Here is a 15,560-nt window from a genome sequence, read left to right on the forward strand (position 1 = left end):
AACATATGTAATATAAAAATGAACACAAAACAATTCTAAGAAAGGGGACACAGAGGTTTTGAACTATCTCAGTAAAACTGAGGTTTAGTGGTGGGGACCAGACAGGTAAAGAAAATAGTGGGGTTGGGGTATAGAGAAGTAAAACCTCTTTGGGGAACTATAGATATTACTTCATGTGATGAAAGAAAAAACAGGTTTAATTATGCTTGTTAATTAAAGAAAGAGAACCACAAGCAGAATTTAAAAGTTTAGTAGCACTTCCAAAATGATCAAAAGGACAAGAAGCAGTAAACAGAAATGAGACAAAGATAGCAAAATTAAAGAAATAAGAAACAGCAACAAAATAAAATGAGTGAGAAAAATTAAAAAGGAAGAAATATAATCTAGTATTTCAGAGGGTATATTAAATCAAAGAAGATGAAATTTCCCTAGCTAAGACCTGTCAGATTAAAAAAGCAAAGTTCTGTTACATACGGTTTAGAAAAAATATACCTAAAACAGTAAGACAAAGAGAACACAACCATAAATACAGCCAAATATATGCATTATTATATATATCACCTCTATAATTTCTGAAATCAGATATAACAAGGTAAATCTATTTAAATTTGTGTTAGAAATCTTACTGATTTGATGCCCAAAGCTATCCCCTTCTCATTGGAAGGTTGCTGGAATTGGCATTAATTTTTTAAAAAAAATAAACAGATTGGGAACCATTTTGATTACCTTTTTGTGAGAGGCTTCTATGGCTTGTTTGAAGGCATACTTATGAGTGGTGCTTTGAGTTTTCTTTGAGGAATAAAAAATTGGTACATAAACACCTTCTTGGTGTCGCCCTGAAGATGAACCGTGTCGATCTTTGTTACTTGTAAGAGGAATTAAGTCCTTGTAGAAATCTGTTTCAAAATCATCTTCTTCAGTTTTTACCTGGAGAAAAAATCCATATGAAATAAGACATAACTTAGGAAATATTACAGCTACTTGTTAAGATCTAATGATATGAACCTTCATTCCCTTATGCATTCAATGATTATTTGTCTAAGACCAATTTTGCTAGAAATAAAGGAAAAATTAGTTCCTGTCCTCAGGAAGTCAATAGTAGTTAGGGAGAAATACAATCACCCACACTTAATTCAATGTGGGAAGTGTTGTGCTACTAATGGGATTGGCATAAATAACCCTAAAACCCAAAGAGGCCCCTCCAAGGTAAATGTTCATCAAGCAAACTACTCCTAAACTGAGACTCAACAGGGTAATAAGCAACAAGGGTTATTTTTAGTCTGCTTGTGAATTTTGATGCTCTTTGCAATCTAATTGAAGGTATCTCCCAGAACACTAAGGCCTATTAAAGGGGAGGACAGATTCTGTCCTACCCTGTTCTACTTCCATTCCCACCCACTTAGTCTCCTCTAGATGTTGGGCATCAGCGCTCTACTGGCTATGTCTGCAGGGCAGAGGCCAAATAATTGATTGGTTCTGCCTGGCAGCTGGTTCTCCGCCTTCGCTGGCTGAGTAGGTGATGAGGAGAAAGACACTACCCCTGGAACTTGACCTGGACTACGAGTGGCCCAGGAATTTTCCAAGTACAAGTTAAATCCCTGTTATGGTTATGCTGCTACAAAGAGACAGTGGATGAATTAAAAAAAACAAAGTTTCAAAATAAATTGAAGAGTATTTTATGTTAAATATGCTCTTCTGGTTTGTAGTGGGAAAGTTTCTAGTTTTAAAATATTCAGTATTAAGGGGTGCCTGGGTGGCTCAGTGGGTTAAAGCCTCTGCCTTCAGCTCAGGTCATGATCCCAGGGTCCTGGGAGCCGGGCATCGGGCTCTCTGCTCAGCAGGGAACCTGCCTCCTCCTCTCTCTCTGCCTGCCTCTCTGTACTTGTGATCTCTGTCTGTCAAATAAATAAATAAAAATCTTAAAAAAAATATTCAATATTAAAGTGCACTGTGAGGCAAACCGCATATCACAATCAAATAGCTTGTACAATTAATGAAGGAAAGACAAAATAACCCAGCTGCAAAAGTCTTGCTCAACAGTAAGACACAGTCAAAAGTTCAGTGCTACTTTCAGATACTCCAGTGCATGCTAGTTAGCATTTAAAGGGCCCATAAATGAAGCTCTTTAGATAGTGATGAAGCAATAAAATCATATTTAAATATAGCCGCTGACATTTCTTTACCATTTCTCTAACAAACTCAGAATACAAATATTTTGTTTTATGAATTAAGCTCTTACGCAAGAAAAGACGTGTCAACGTAAAGAGAAAAATATATTAGTGTGGAAGGAGGAGGGCTCAGGTATCCTGGGCAAAAGTTCAGGGAAACTCTGCCCATGTATATTAGCTTGCTGGAAGGACAGGTTTATGGGTGAGCAGGACTAAAAAATTAGGTAAAACTGGGAAACTGGGGCAGGGCTGCATGCCCTGAGAAAGTATTTGGATTGACTTCTTAATGAAGGTTTTGCATGTAACAGGTTCTTTAAAAATGTGAATTGAATGAATGAAATATTGAGAGTGTTACCATCATTTTGGTGTTTTACAAAGATCACGTTAACTATAGTCAATAAAGTGGAGGCCAGGGGAGTGGTTGCAAAAACTGTTGGAATAAGCCACGTGAGACAGGATAATGGCCAGGTCTAGGGCAGTGGGGGTTGGGTAGAGAGAAAACTGGGGCATTTGAAAGAGGAGTTCACAGAAGTTGTTGACCAAGGAGCCATGGGGAGGGAGGACAGAGAGAGCGTGAGAGAGAGAGAGATGATGGAAATGCTGTTCCATGAAAGGGAATATAGAAAGCCAAGGCAACTTTTGAAAGTATGGATTTTCCCAGGAAGAGATGTTACCCAAACTCTGGGGAAAGGTTTTAATCCTCATTTACCTATCATTACATGCATATATGAGCCCATCCATCCTCACTGTCTGTAGATCCAGTGGGCTGATGACATAGGACTCTATGTGCGTCGACACTTTTACTTTTTAGTTTAAAGAAAGATGGGTTTGTAGAAAGGAGAGGAGAGATAAGCAGGACTGCAGGAATAGAGAGGACTGGGTAGCACCTGGTTTCCTGTGCGGTGAGGGTCAGAGACAGGGCCTGAAGTTGTGGATTTCACAAGGGATTTGGGGAGGACTTGAAGGTTTTCATAGCTTTGGGATGCAGCAAGGGGCCATGCCTAAATAGGGCAATGTATTGTTAAGAATCAGAGTCCAGTGGTGACCACACTCTGCACTTTGCTGCTGACAGCAAATGCTTGGCATACAACCAGTAGTGAAGCAGCGCCACCTAGGAAAAGAGAGGAGTCTTCCTGAGTAAGTGGTACAACTCTGGGGGCTGGTGCAGGAATTATATGGTGATTGAGTTCTGCAGTTAGCAGCTGGCGGATCCCTAAGGGGCAGAGTTCTTCCAGTGGTCTTCTAATCTGACTTCCTATCTAATGTCTTCCCCTCCTTTCCTTTCAAGAGCCTCTCTCATCTGTACCAGCCAACCTGTTATTTCATCTATCTTAATGAACCCCGGTACTAGAGAAGAAGGGAAGTCAGGTGTCTGCTGATTTTCTCCTCCTCTATGTTTTTATTAAGGCATAGCTTAGATTTGGACAGCTGCCTGCTAACAGCATGAACAAAGCAATATAGAGATCGGTGAAGAGTCAACCGGTCTCTTTTGACCTTGGATCTGGTTATTGACCTTCCTCAGTAGTTGAATATTACCTAAAATTCAATGACATATAGTTAGACATCAACTCAGATAGCTTCTTAAGTAAGGTTCAACAGTGTTTAATCTACACTGATAATGAAAGGAGTCTCTTATTCTGAAGGAGGAATTTTGGGCTGTATTTCCTGATGTAACTAGCCACCCAGACTTGGGTTACCAAGTTATGTGGGCAGATCCAGTGGTCCGCTGGTAACTTTAAAAACCAACTCTCTGGGAGGGGAAAAACCTGTGACTTACTACAGCACTTGCCCTTGGTTATGGTGTATATATTCCTACCATACCTGATTCAAGCTACCTGTGTGGTGTCTCTTAATTCAAACCTGGAAAGAGATGTACGATAGCAAATTATTATATAGCATTTTCATTACATTGATACAATAGATGTACGTAACCTCAAGAGTGTAGATGGGAATATGTAGCAAAATAATAGAGAGTTGATAAATTTTGAATAATTATTACCTAAGTTTTTAATATTTTTATGTGATTGTAAGATTATGTACTTAATATTTAGTAGTGACTATGTTTATAAACTGGCTTGAAAAGTTCCCCAAAATTTAACAATTCACTCTTGTAAACTGGAAGAGCTCACCCTAACACACCCTTGGCGAACCTCCCAAGTGATACCTTTTATAAATGACAGTTTATGAAAGGTACACAACCCTGGCACACATTACACGGTTGTTAATGTCTTTCTTGCTATTACTGTCAAGGTCTCACCTAGCTCAAGCAGCGCTGCACTAGGAGCCAGGAGTTCTCATTTGCATGTGCCATTTACTTGTTGCATAACTCCAAGAAAGTTTTTAGCGGTTTCAGATCTTGGATCTTCTATGGGTACAATGGACATAAACAATCTTCTATTTTTCTGGGAAGATTGTTATGGGAATTGAGTAAAACAGTGGAAGCAAATACTTCCAACAAGTACTTTCAAAACTGTAAGTATTGTTTAGATATGTTTAGATAACAAATTTGTCCAAATTTGCCCTCATTCCATGAGCTGAGTTTAACATGTTGCTCGTAAAACTGCGTGAAATAGATGCCTGCTGAGAATATAGGAAGTATTTGCTGGGGGAGGATTGTTGTATTTTAAAAGTCAGCATATGGATTGGTTGTTTAGTGCTAGAAGACATCCTCCAACATAACAGTATTATATGTAAATATTTGGGTGTTAGCTCTGTCTTTAAAGCTTATTTCAGGGGCTCCTGGGTGGCTCAGTGGGTTAAAGCAGCTGCCTTAGGCTCAGGTCATGATCCCAGGGTCCTGGGATCGAGTCTCCCATCGGGCTCTCTGCTCAGCAGGGAGCCTGCTTCCTCCTCTCTCTCTCTCTGCCTGCCTCTCTGCCTACTTGTGATCTCTGTCTGTCAAATAAATAAATACCCTCAAGAATAATGCTGTAATTGACAGAATTTCTTTGGAACAATGTCTCTTCTGAGTTCCTATTTAGCATACCACCTCCACTGGTGGTGGTGGTGGACCCTCTAGAATTAGTATCTGGATCTGTGGGGAGATAATGGGCAGTTTCTTTACTTGGTCAGAGGTCAATTGTTACACTTGTCACTTCTATCTCCAGGCAGAGATCTCTTCCAGAAGGTGTTGGAATTTGGCATTTGGGCCCCAAGGGCCTTCCCTAGGTCCATTAATACATCTCAGGTGGCTTTAAATTAAGCTGATTGAATTGGAAAACTGCTTGTATTTATATATGTGAAAGGTTTTCTAAAGGAAGGATTAAATGACTTTTTCTGAGCTTATACTATCCATAAAGCTTATACTATCCAGAAATCAATGGACCCCTGAAATTCTCTCTAGCATGTCAAATTTGTATGCCTGGATATTACTATTAAAATCCTGTCTTTCCTGTTTCTCTTATCATAAATTAAAAGAAGTGGATTGTTTGCTTTAGTTCAAGAATTTTGGAGCACTTGTGTGTAAGGCACTGGGGTTGGTTCTGGGAGTCTAGTTTATTTCTCATCACACTGAGGAAAACAAACAGAAAACCGAATCAACTAATAAAATAGGAAGAAAGGTAAGAAGAACTACCCCTGTGACACTTAGCTTCATCTTGATTTTTTTTAAGAAGCCAGGCACTCTATTATATAACCGCAACATTTTTGAGGTTACCTGAGAGAACTAGCTATGGTACGAGGAAATTTGGAATCAAGCAAACTGTTTATTTATCTGCGTGGGAGAAGGTACAGCTAAATGTTCACTGGACTCTGGAGTTTGGGAAACCTGACCTTAAATCACTAACCCCTGACTTATGAGATGCTCGACTACGGGCAAATTGGGTTACATTCGTTTTTATCTATAAAGCGATGACAATAACACTGACCTCACTAGGTTGTGGAAGGATTAAATACCAACCCATAATACACGATTTAAAATGTTCATTACCCTTGTATTCTGTCCCTCCCTTCATGACTAATTCTTCATTGGAAGTTTAGCTTTTAATCATCATCAGCATTGGAGGGCCGCCATAATAGGCTGTCATACCTCAAAGTTGACATTTTCCAAATTGGCTGGAACACGGTATGGATTACTTGCTTTACTGCTTTTGGCAGTTTTACATATTCCTCCAGTGAAAGAGTTATCAAGAACCTCTCCTCTGGGCTCTCCTGCTAGAAAATGATACCTGCAAACAAAGTAATTTTCAAGAATTCAATAGATGTGGAGCAATTTTTAAAATTTACCAGACTTCTATGAAAGAAATTCCTTTCTTAGACATTTTTGACTCTTGAAGAATAACTTGAAAAAAAGCCCCCCCCCCTTTTTTTTTCTAGCTTATGATAAAGCAGCCAGAAAGGTATGGAAGCCAAAACTTTGCCCCTCTGGCTCTATTAGATTCTCTGTATTCCACTCACTTAAATAATCTGGGCTTTCAGCATGAACTAAAATTTAGGTTTATTTTTATTTCATGACTTACCACATCAGTGCAAACTTTGGAAGCAGATTATGAAAGAAATTATTACATAATTAATGCCATTCTGAGTTTACTTCCTTCAGTATGATACATAAAGGAATTCTTATAGACAGCCAATAATTAAATAATAATAGCAGTATTTTTTTTTAAGATTTTTATTGATTTATTTATTTGATAGACAGATCACAAGTTGGTAGAGAGGCAGGCTGAGAGAGAGAGGAGGAAGCAGGCTCCCTGCTGAGTGGAGAGCCAGATGCGGGACTCAATCCCAGGAGCCTGAGATCATGACCTGAGCGGAAGGCAGAGGCTTTAACCCACTGAGCCACCCAAGAGCCCATAACAGCAGTATTTTAATAAAATTATAATATTGTCGTTCTTACTAATAACTAAAAATATTTAAATTTATTTAACAAATGCTTACAAATATTCATAATGTGTATATTTTATACATAATTTACTATTTGTATATTTACAGACATTATATATAATATACATGCATATTTACTATCTGTATAAAGTAAATATATACATATATTTATACATATACATGTATCAAGCTCTGGTTGATCTATATTTAATGTTACTATTATATATATTTAATATTTATGATAACCATGTGATGTAGATAAGGATACAATTATTTCGCCTATTTTACAAATGAGGAAATTGAAGGTCATTAGCTTAGCACAAGTCAGATATTTAAAAAATTATGAAAATTAAAAAAACCTAAACCTCCTAAAACCCTTGTAGCTTCCTAAGTAATAGGAGCACTAAGAACATCTTTTGTTCTAATATTTGGTCTTTGACCCTAATTTGTGACACAGAACTCCTAAATCCCTTGGAATTTCTTGGGTGTCTTTTGTTCAAATGAGGCGACTCTTGGTAGGCTTCTCTATGGGGACCTGTCACCAGAAAGACCAACCCATGTTAAAAGCTTGAAATATTCAGCCTTATCTTCCATCTCCAGAGAGGGGAGAGGGACTGTAAATGGAGTCAATGATCAATCGTGCCTACATGATTGATAAAAAAAATCCTACAAGTATGGGGTTCAGTTTGCTTCTCAGTTGGTAAACACTGAATAAATGGAAGTGCTGGGAGAATGGTGTGCCTTGCCTTACTTATGTCTACCAACTGGAGTTTCATCTGTATTCTTTTTTACATCGTTTTATAATAAACTGGTAGCCAGTATTTTAAAAAAGAAAGAAACAGCAAAATGGAGTTACTTGGGCTAAGATTCATGTCAACAAACAAATCCTTAATGCCTCACCTAAATGCAGTTCTTGATTGGCTCTCCCAAGGAAGTGATCTTTAACCAGCCATAGGGAATTATCTGGTCAGCACTAGTGAGGTAATTGGCCTGATCAACACTTGCCTTCCCTCAAAGGAAGGTGACCTTGCTTGAAATAATCCACTCTTTTCAGAAACTTCCTTGCTCTGCATCCTTCTGCCCATAAAAGTCTTCCATTTTGTATAGCTCCTTGGAGCTCATTTCTGTCTGCTAGATGGGATGCTGCCTGATTCACGAATCATTGAATAAAGCCAATTAGATCTTAACTTACTCAGTTGAATTTTGTTTTTTAGCAATGCAAATGAATTGTTTTACCTCGTGAGTTCTGTGAGCCATTCTAGCAAATAAAGCAAAGAGGAGGGGGTCCTGAAAACCTCCTAGGTGTCAGAATCACAGGTGATATTCGGTCTTGTGATTAGCATCAGAGGAGTCTGGTCTTGTGGGACTGAGCCCTTAACCTGTGGCATTAATTGAGTTAAAGTGCAGGACACCCAGTTGGTGTGACAGAGATTGACTTGGGGGAAAACACCTACACTTCTGGTGTCAGAGCACTGTGAGAAGGGTGATCATGTGAGAGAAAAAGAGGTACACAGGCAGAGAACTGGTATGTGAATTGTACCTCAATAAAGCTGTTAAAAAAAAAAAAATACCTGATTCCTGTGGGTTTTGTAAGATGCACCTCATACTCAAATAGCTACAAACACAAGTTGAGGTTCATTCTCGTCCTTATTTGAATTCGTATCAATGGATATTTGAGGGAGAAAGCATTAGGATTTGGTCTGGGAAAAATGTTCCAAACTACTTATGGGAGCATGACAAACACGGGTGTTTTCAGACTCATTCATTTTTGTTTTCTGAGTTGAGAGGGATCGATGACGTTACAAAAAACTGTTGACCTTATACGTGTTCTACAATGTACTTATGAGTTTGTCGAACAAGAAGGAGCTTGAGAAAAATGGCTCCCACAGGTCATAAGGAATTTATGAAGGTAGCAGAGAGCCCAAAGATAGTTTTCTGGAGGGGGCTTTGTCAGAGCACGCCTGAGGAGTCTGTCAGGAATTAAGTCAACTGTGTTGCCATTTTCAACTTTATTCTTTCTTCTCTCCTCTGTGGTATTTAAGTTGAGTTTAAATATTTTGGTCTTTCAAATATATCACAGTCTTTCATATTTTAAGTTTTTAAAGTGTCTTTTAAATCTAATTTGGTCTTATACATCATATTTTATGACTTTTAAGATTTCATTTAAAATTACACACACACATACACACACATAAATCTGCATGTGTGTGCCTCTATGTATATGTGTGTATATGCATTTGTACCTTGTTGAGCCTGAGAAAAAACAAAAGGCACGCTATTATTGCCCAATTCTTGCTTTAGGTTTAAGACCTGGTGACTGGCGCTGGCAATCTAAGAACGTTGGTATGTCTTGTTAAATTCTTTCTTGGAGAAATGCTACTTGAAAAGAGGGACAGCTACCCAGGAGGCTACAGTTTTTGGGTAGAAATGTGCTAGAGAGGGGGCCAGAGATTCTAAGGCTAGCAGATTAGAAAGAATTCCAGTAAGCAGCTCTTAAAATTCTCAGTCCCTGGAGAGGCAGAGAGAGGACTGGCTGTCCCTGAGCCAGCAGGTTTTGCTCATTTCTGAGAAACCTCGGGATAACAACTCTGGCTGGCAGAGGGCCACATGGTCCTTCTGCCAAAGTACACATAGCATGTGGTCCTCCCCATCTGTAACTCTAGAAGCTTGATCTGTTGAGCAAGGGGTGAGTTTGTAAGGTCACCCCTCATCAATCAGAACATTAGGAAATGTGATTATCAGTGGGAATTTTGGGCTGAGGTTTTCTTCCAGGGAAACCATTTCTGTCCATTGATAAGAAGATGCTGTTGGAACATTCTCATTGAAATCAACTCTAATTAGGAATTCTTAGGACAGAACTTCAAATCCGTTTGTAGTTATCCAACATACAGTTGAGGAAACTGTGCATTTCTGATTGATTACTGGCCCATTCAAGACCGAGCCCCAAGAATCCAGCCTGCACCAGTTGGCCTGATTCAGTGCAGAGCTGTCAGAAGGGTAGATGGGAATGGAAACAAGCGATGTTTATGAATTGCGCCTAGCATTGCCTGGTACAGACTAAGGGTGAAAATGCCAAGTTCTTTTATTCCCCATGAGTGAGGATCCTGGCCACATGCTACCTGAGCAGGGCAGCCACGTGTGGGAGAAAGAGCTGGTGGGAGTCATAAGAGGTTACTGAGGAAAGCGGACAAACATGGGTCTCATTCCTTCACTGCTGCTTCCAGCTCATTCCTCCTGAGGTACCTTTACTCCCGCCAACGACGAAGAGCCATCACTTACCCAGCACCCATCAGCTGTACGCTGGGGATGGGAAGATGCTGCTTCTTCCCCGGGCACACTGCTTTTATTCTTCCGCAGTCCCTTTCATCTGAATTGTCCCCACAGTCATTTTCTCCGTTGCATTCTAACTTACTGGCAATGCAGCGGCCTGGTCAAGGCAAGCAAATGACATTAACGACACACTTGATTATTTGAGAAGGTATTTATTGATTTGAAACAAGTTAGTGCTTTAAATGTCAAGGGAGAGTGGTGAGGGAAAGTTCTCATTTTTTATACAGATTTAGGAAATATGGAAATGGATGCCAAACTGATATTTTCCCCTTATTTTTGTAGGATAACAAGAGTCATTGTAGAATTATTTAGTCACCATTGGGCTGCTTATCTTAAATAAGAGAGGTACTTCTAGAATCCCATTCCCATTACAGTGAGCTTGCTGCATAAATCATATTCTGTAGGAGAAAATCAACAGTAGGTTCAGACTTTTGTTTTGATTCAGTACAACAAAATCAAGGTCACCATTTTTAAAAAAATTATTTTTATTAGAATATAATGAATTATTTGCCCCAGGTCTGTGAATCATCAGGCTTACACATTTCACAGCACTCGCCATAGTACATGTCACTGTTTTTTATTTAGAAAAAAAATCTATAATTTAATATATATATATATATATATATACGCACACACATACACATGTACAATGATACTATCACTATATCTCTAAAATTTTCTGTTGAGTAAAAGAAGTCAGACACATAGAGTTATGCTATATGATTTTTTAAAATCTTGTGTTCTAGGATATAAAATTTATTTTATGTAATTGTTTTTTGAACAAATTAAAAAGAAACAATTTTTTTAAACTACTAGGTACTGACTAGGTACCAGGTTAAGTGAGTGAATTTACAAAATAACACCAAGTCCATTTACTTGGATAATTCTCTTCCTTTTTAAATTTGCTGAATTTCATAAAGATCCTTAGGATCAATGGATATTGATAAATTGCAGAAATTGAAATGACTTATGTACAATGACAGCCCCTCTCCTGTCCCTCAGCATCTTGTTATAATCAGAGATGCTGGCATCTATACAATTATGTACAGGTGTCCCTGACAAGGAGACTGAATTAAATGTTTTGCTCAAGATTATTGGGTTAAGTACTCTAAGTTGTGATTAACAACTCACTGCAGCTATGCATTACTAACTAACTGAAATGCTTGGAGAAATTGGGTATTCTGTTGAATTAAATTTTTTTTTATTAATAGAAATGCATAACTATTTTGACTAACTGAAATGCTTGGAGAAATTGGGTATACTGTTCAATTAAATTTTTTTATTAATAGAAAATTTCCCAGAAAGCAGTTAGTTTCGAACCTTTTGGTAAATAGGGGGGCCTGGGTTGCTCAGTCATTGAGCATCTGCCTTTGGTTTAGGTCGTGATTGGGATGGAGCCCTGCATTGGGCTCTCCCCTTGGTGGGGAGCCTGCTTCTCCCTCTCCCTCTGCTTGCTGTTTCCCCTACTTGTGCTCTCTCTCTTTGTGTCAAGTAAATAAATAAAAAAATCTTTAAAAAAATATTTTGGTAAATAATCTTCATTAAGAAGGTAGAGAAAATGAAAGTAACTAAGGTTCCTTCTTTAGTTATTCAAAATTTTGTATTGTATCTAGACCATAATTATAAAGAATCAGAGTTATATGAGCATCATGGTCAAACAAGACTGAATATATAGAGGGAATTGGATGTCTGTGAGTCCAAAGATATAACATGAAAGATGGTCTGTTTTTAAAATAGCACATCTCTCTAGTGTTTGTTTGCTTGCTTTTTTAAGGGCAGAAAAGAATGTGTAATTTAGTTTGAAATATAGATACTTTTTCCAAAGGAAGAAAAACAATGAATATCACATTTTTAAAAAGTTTTGATACCCTTACTTATAAATTTGAGCAACTCTAAGTTTTGATACTGTTGTATTTTAATAAAAAGAAAATCCCATTTTATCAAATAGAGGTAGGGTCATACATGCAAGGTATAGTTCTCATTAGCCTAGCATTGTGAGCAACGTACCAGGTATGTTTGAATATAAGAATTTCAATGGATTTAGTACTTTTGGAGATATGGAAGAGGACCTATTAGCAAGGGTAGGGATGAAGGCAAGAGGACATCTTCTGAGAGATGTTTAGGAATGGGTGGCAAGAGTGATATTGGTCTGATAGGACACATCTGAGAATGGTTCCTGGCCACAGAAACTTAATAGAATAAGAAATACAAGGGAAGAGATCTAGAAAGCTGTAAATACATCCCATATGGGAGAAGGTATGGGAAATGTGAAGAAGGGTAGTTTGGATAGTGCAGGATTTACAGAACTCAGCATGCTTTAGCCAATGCATGCATTATATGTACGTATATCTGGAGCTATGTATCATTTAGAAACTGTACATGTTTTTCCCATTACTTGAACTGCTTTGTGTTACTGCAATGGTATAGTATATGTATAAGGAGCTACAAATTCTCTAGTCATTATGAATAAAATTAGGACTTTGAGAAAGGAGTTGGCATAGTGCACGTGGGGATTTTTAGCCTTATGGGTAATTCTCAAAGATTCATGTATGCATTTATTTTTTATTTTTATTTAAAAAAAAATTTTTTTTCCATGTATGCATTTAAATCACAAATTTAATCTTGGGGAACCAGAACTGTAATCATGAGGGAGGAAGGGGAAGAGAGAAACTCTCTTTAGGATAAAAGGTTCCTATTAATTGAGGGCCAAACATCCTACTGAGTCAAATAATGGTCCATCCAACCTTTAATGCCTTTTGAGAGTGGCATTAATGGGTGATTTTAGAGGAGCAAAGTAGTCTATAATCTTCAGTGGAATATTGAGCAATCAATAGATCATGGCAGCACCCAGTCAAAATGGATGCCAACCATATCTGTGCCAGGGATCAACTACTTAGTGGCTGGATCATGGGAAGATTTATGGTTTCCTGGTGAAGGGATCTGGACAGCAGAGAAGAAGTCACTAAGAGAGCTCAGGATAGCAGCTACTTAACACACATTGCATACACATTTCAATAGTCAGTTTTTTTTTTTTAATCACTTGCTATGGATATATTGCTGATGAACTAGAGTCACCTATCCTTACACCACTAGCTTTCCTTAAAACGCTCATTATGAGTGGGTGGGCTATGGATGTATCCAAAGCCTTCTCAAACTTCTGAATATTTTTGGTTAACAAAACCCTTCTGTAGTAAATTTCACAGATTTAACATCCATTGTATAAATGCGTTCTTTCTGGTAATTGGTTTCAAAACTATTCTTCAAGCTTCCAATAGTTGCCCTCAGATCTAAACCTTTATCTTCACATTCTGGATCTAATGGCTACATCTACATTCCACTCAGCCATTGCCAGCAAGATTGTTTACATAGTTCCTCTTTTTTTAACTTTTGACATGACCTTATGCATGTAGCTATGAAGTGTAGCCACCCATGTGCCACCCTCTCATATCCTGGGTGTGGGGGGCACAGAGGGAGGATCCTGACACCAGCATTCCCATCTGACTTTCAGGAAAAGTTGGCAAAGCTGAAGTCAGGAAGCAGGAGCAAGAGGAGAGAAACAATAGACCTAAGGTCTGCAGTCGATTTTCTTATGGAATTTGAAATCTGCTGTTTAGCTATAAATACTTTACTTTTCATTGTATTCCAGAGTACACAAAAATGGTATGAATTTTATTCATCTGAGTTCCAATTTTAACATCAAATTGACTATTTGGAGAAGAGGTTAGTGACCAATGGCTGAAGGCAGAAAGCAGGGCCCAACCTCACCTGCTGCCTGTTTTTGTATGTAACATGTGATTGGAACACAGCCATGCCCACTTGTTGATAGACTGTCTATGGCAGCTTTGAAGGTACAGGGCCAGATTTGGGCAGTTGCTATAAAGAACGTATGGCCAAAAAGCCTAAAATATTTACTGTCTGGACCTTTACTGGAAAAGTTGGCAGAAATCAGATTTAGAGAGTTCAAAATGGTGGTAATAAGCAAGAGAATACATATGATTAAGTAGTATATTCAAGCAAGCTAATAAGCAAAAGAATACCTATGATTAAGTAGTATATTCAAGTACATTCATTCATAATCTAATAAAATGTAAATATCTGAATGAAGGGAGTGTTGCCACTGGTTAAAACATTTCCAATCTTCCCTTTGGAATTACCTTTGGAACCATTCAATGGACCACCCAAGAAAGTCTGTCACATTATCTCTAGTTATTTCCTTGACATAATATCTTACTCTTAATATTCTCATCTTAGTAAATGATACTGAAGATCTTTTAAATCTGTCACTCCTTTTCAGCTGCTGGTTCTGATTACAGGTGTGCACTTATTAATAGCTGATATTTACAAGTATCTGCCTTTTCTTCTTTTCCCAGTTGCTTTCACATCATCCTTCTTTATCACAGTGTAGGGACCAGAGCACCAACAGCAATTGGATCAGGTACATTGTCAAGATGATTATAGCTTGAAAGCTATAATTTCATACATGAATGGCTTGGCAATTGGTACCATAACACCTTTGTCTCCCTATACTTAACATAAGGTGGGACTTCTCTGTCATGGCTTTGACTAGTAGTCAACTAGAATGACTTTATCTCGTCAAGTCATTTTTTTACTGGAGACTGGACATCTTCTAGTGTACATTACCACTGTCACAGCGGAACTTATTCTTGCAGTCGACCTCTTCAATTTTGCAGAGCTTAGATGGAATGCATGGTCGAAAAGTCACCAGGGGCTCAGTACATGGTTGTCCTCCAAACTGACCAGGGCGCAAGATGGATCTAACCTTAAACTGAAAGGAAAGTAGAGAAAGGTGAGGAACTTGGAAGCAGGGTCAAAGCCAAAATGTATCTAAGAAAACTGGACTTCTTAATCATCACAGTGACTCTTCCTCCAGCAATGTTTCCTAAATTAACTAATGAGTTTTCCAATTCTATTTTTTCCCCAATACATTTTTTAAATTTTTTATTTTTTATAAACAGATAATATATTTTTATTCCCAGGGGTACAGGTCTGTGAATCGTCAGGTTTACACACTTCACAGCACTCACCAAAGCACATACCCTCCCCAATGTCCATAACCCCACCCCCCTTCGCCCAACCCCCCTCCTTCCAGCAACCCTCAGTTTGTTTTGTGAGATTAAGAGTCACTTATGGTTTGTCTCCCTCCCAATCCCATCTTGTAGCCATCAAAAGAAACGAAATCTTGCCATTTGCGACAAAGTGGATGGAACTAGAGCGTATCAT

General features: G+C 38.3%; 1 protein-coding gene across 1 annotated transcript in view; it reads right to left on the bottom strand.

Annotated features, from left to right (window-relative positions):
- C6 (complement C6) overlaps nt 1-15,560 on the bottom strand; it is a 65,029-nt gene that overhangs the window by 36,558 nt on the left and 12,911 nt on the right. The window contains exons 2-5 of the mRNA XM_059416319.1: nt 14,961-15,105; nt 10,269-10,416; nt 6,196-6,334; nt 727-927 (exon numbers count right to left, since the gene is read on the bottom strand). Coding sequence (XP_059272302.1) covers nt 727-927; nt 6,196-6,334; nt 10,269-10,416; nt 14,961-15,105 — 633 coding nt within the window. The remainder of the gene's footprint in view (nt 1-726; nt 928-6,195; nt 6,335-10,268; nt 10,417-14,960; nt 15,106-15,560) is intronic.

Source organism: Mustela nigripes, chromosome 12, assembly GCF_022355385.1.
Source record: "Mustela nigripes isolate SB6536 chromosome 12, MUSNIG.SB6536, whole genome shotgun sequence".
Taxonomy (NCBI): Eukaryota; Metazoa; Chordata; class Mammalia; order Carnivora; family Mustelidae; genus Mustela; species Mustela nigripes.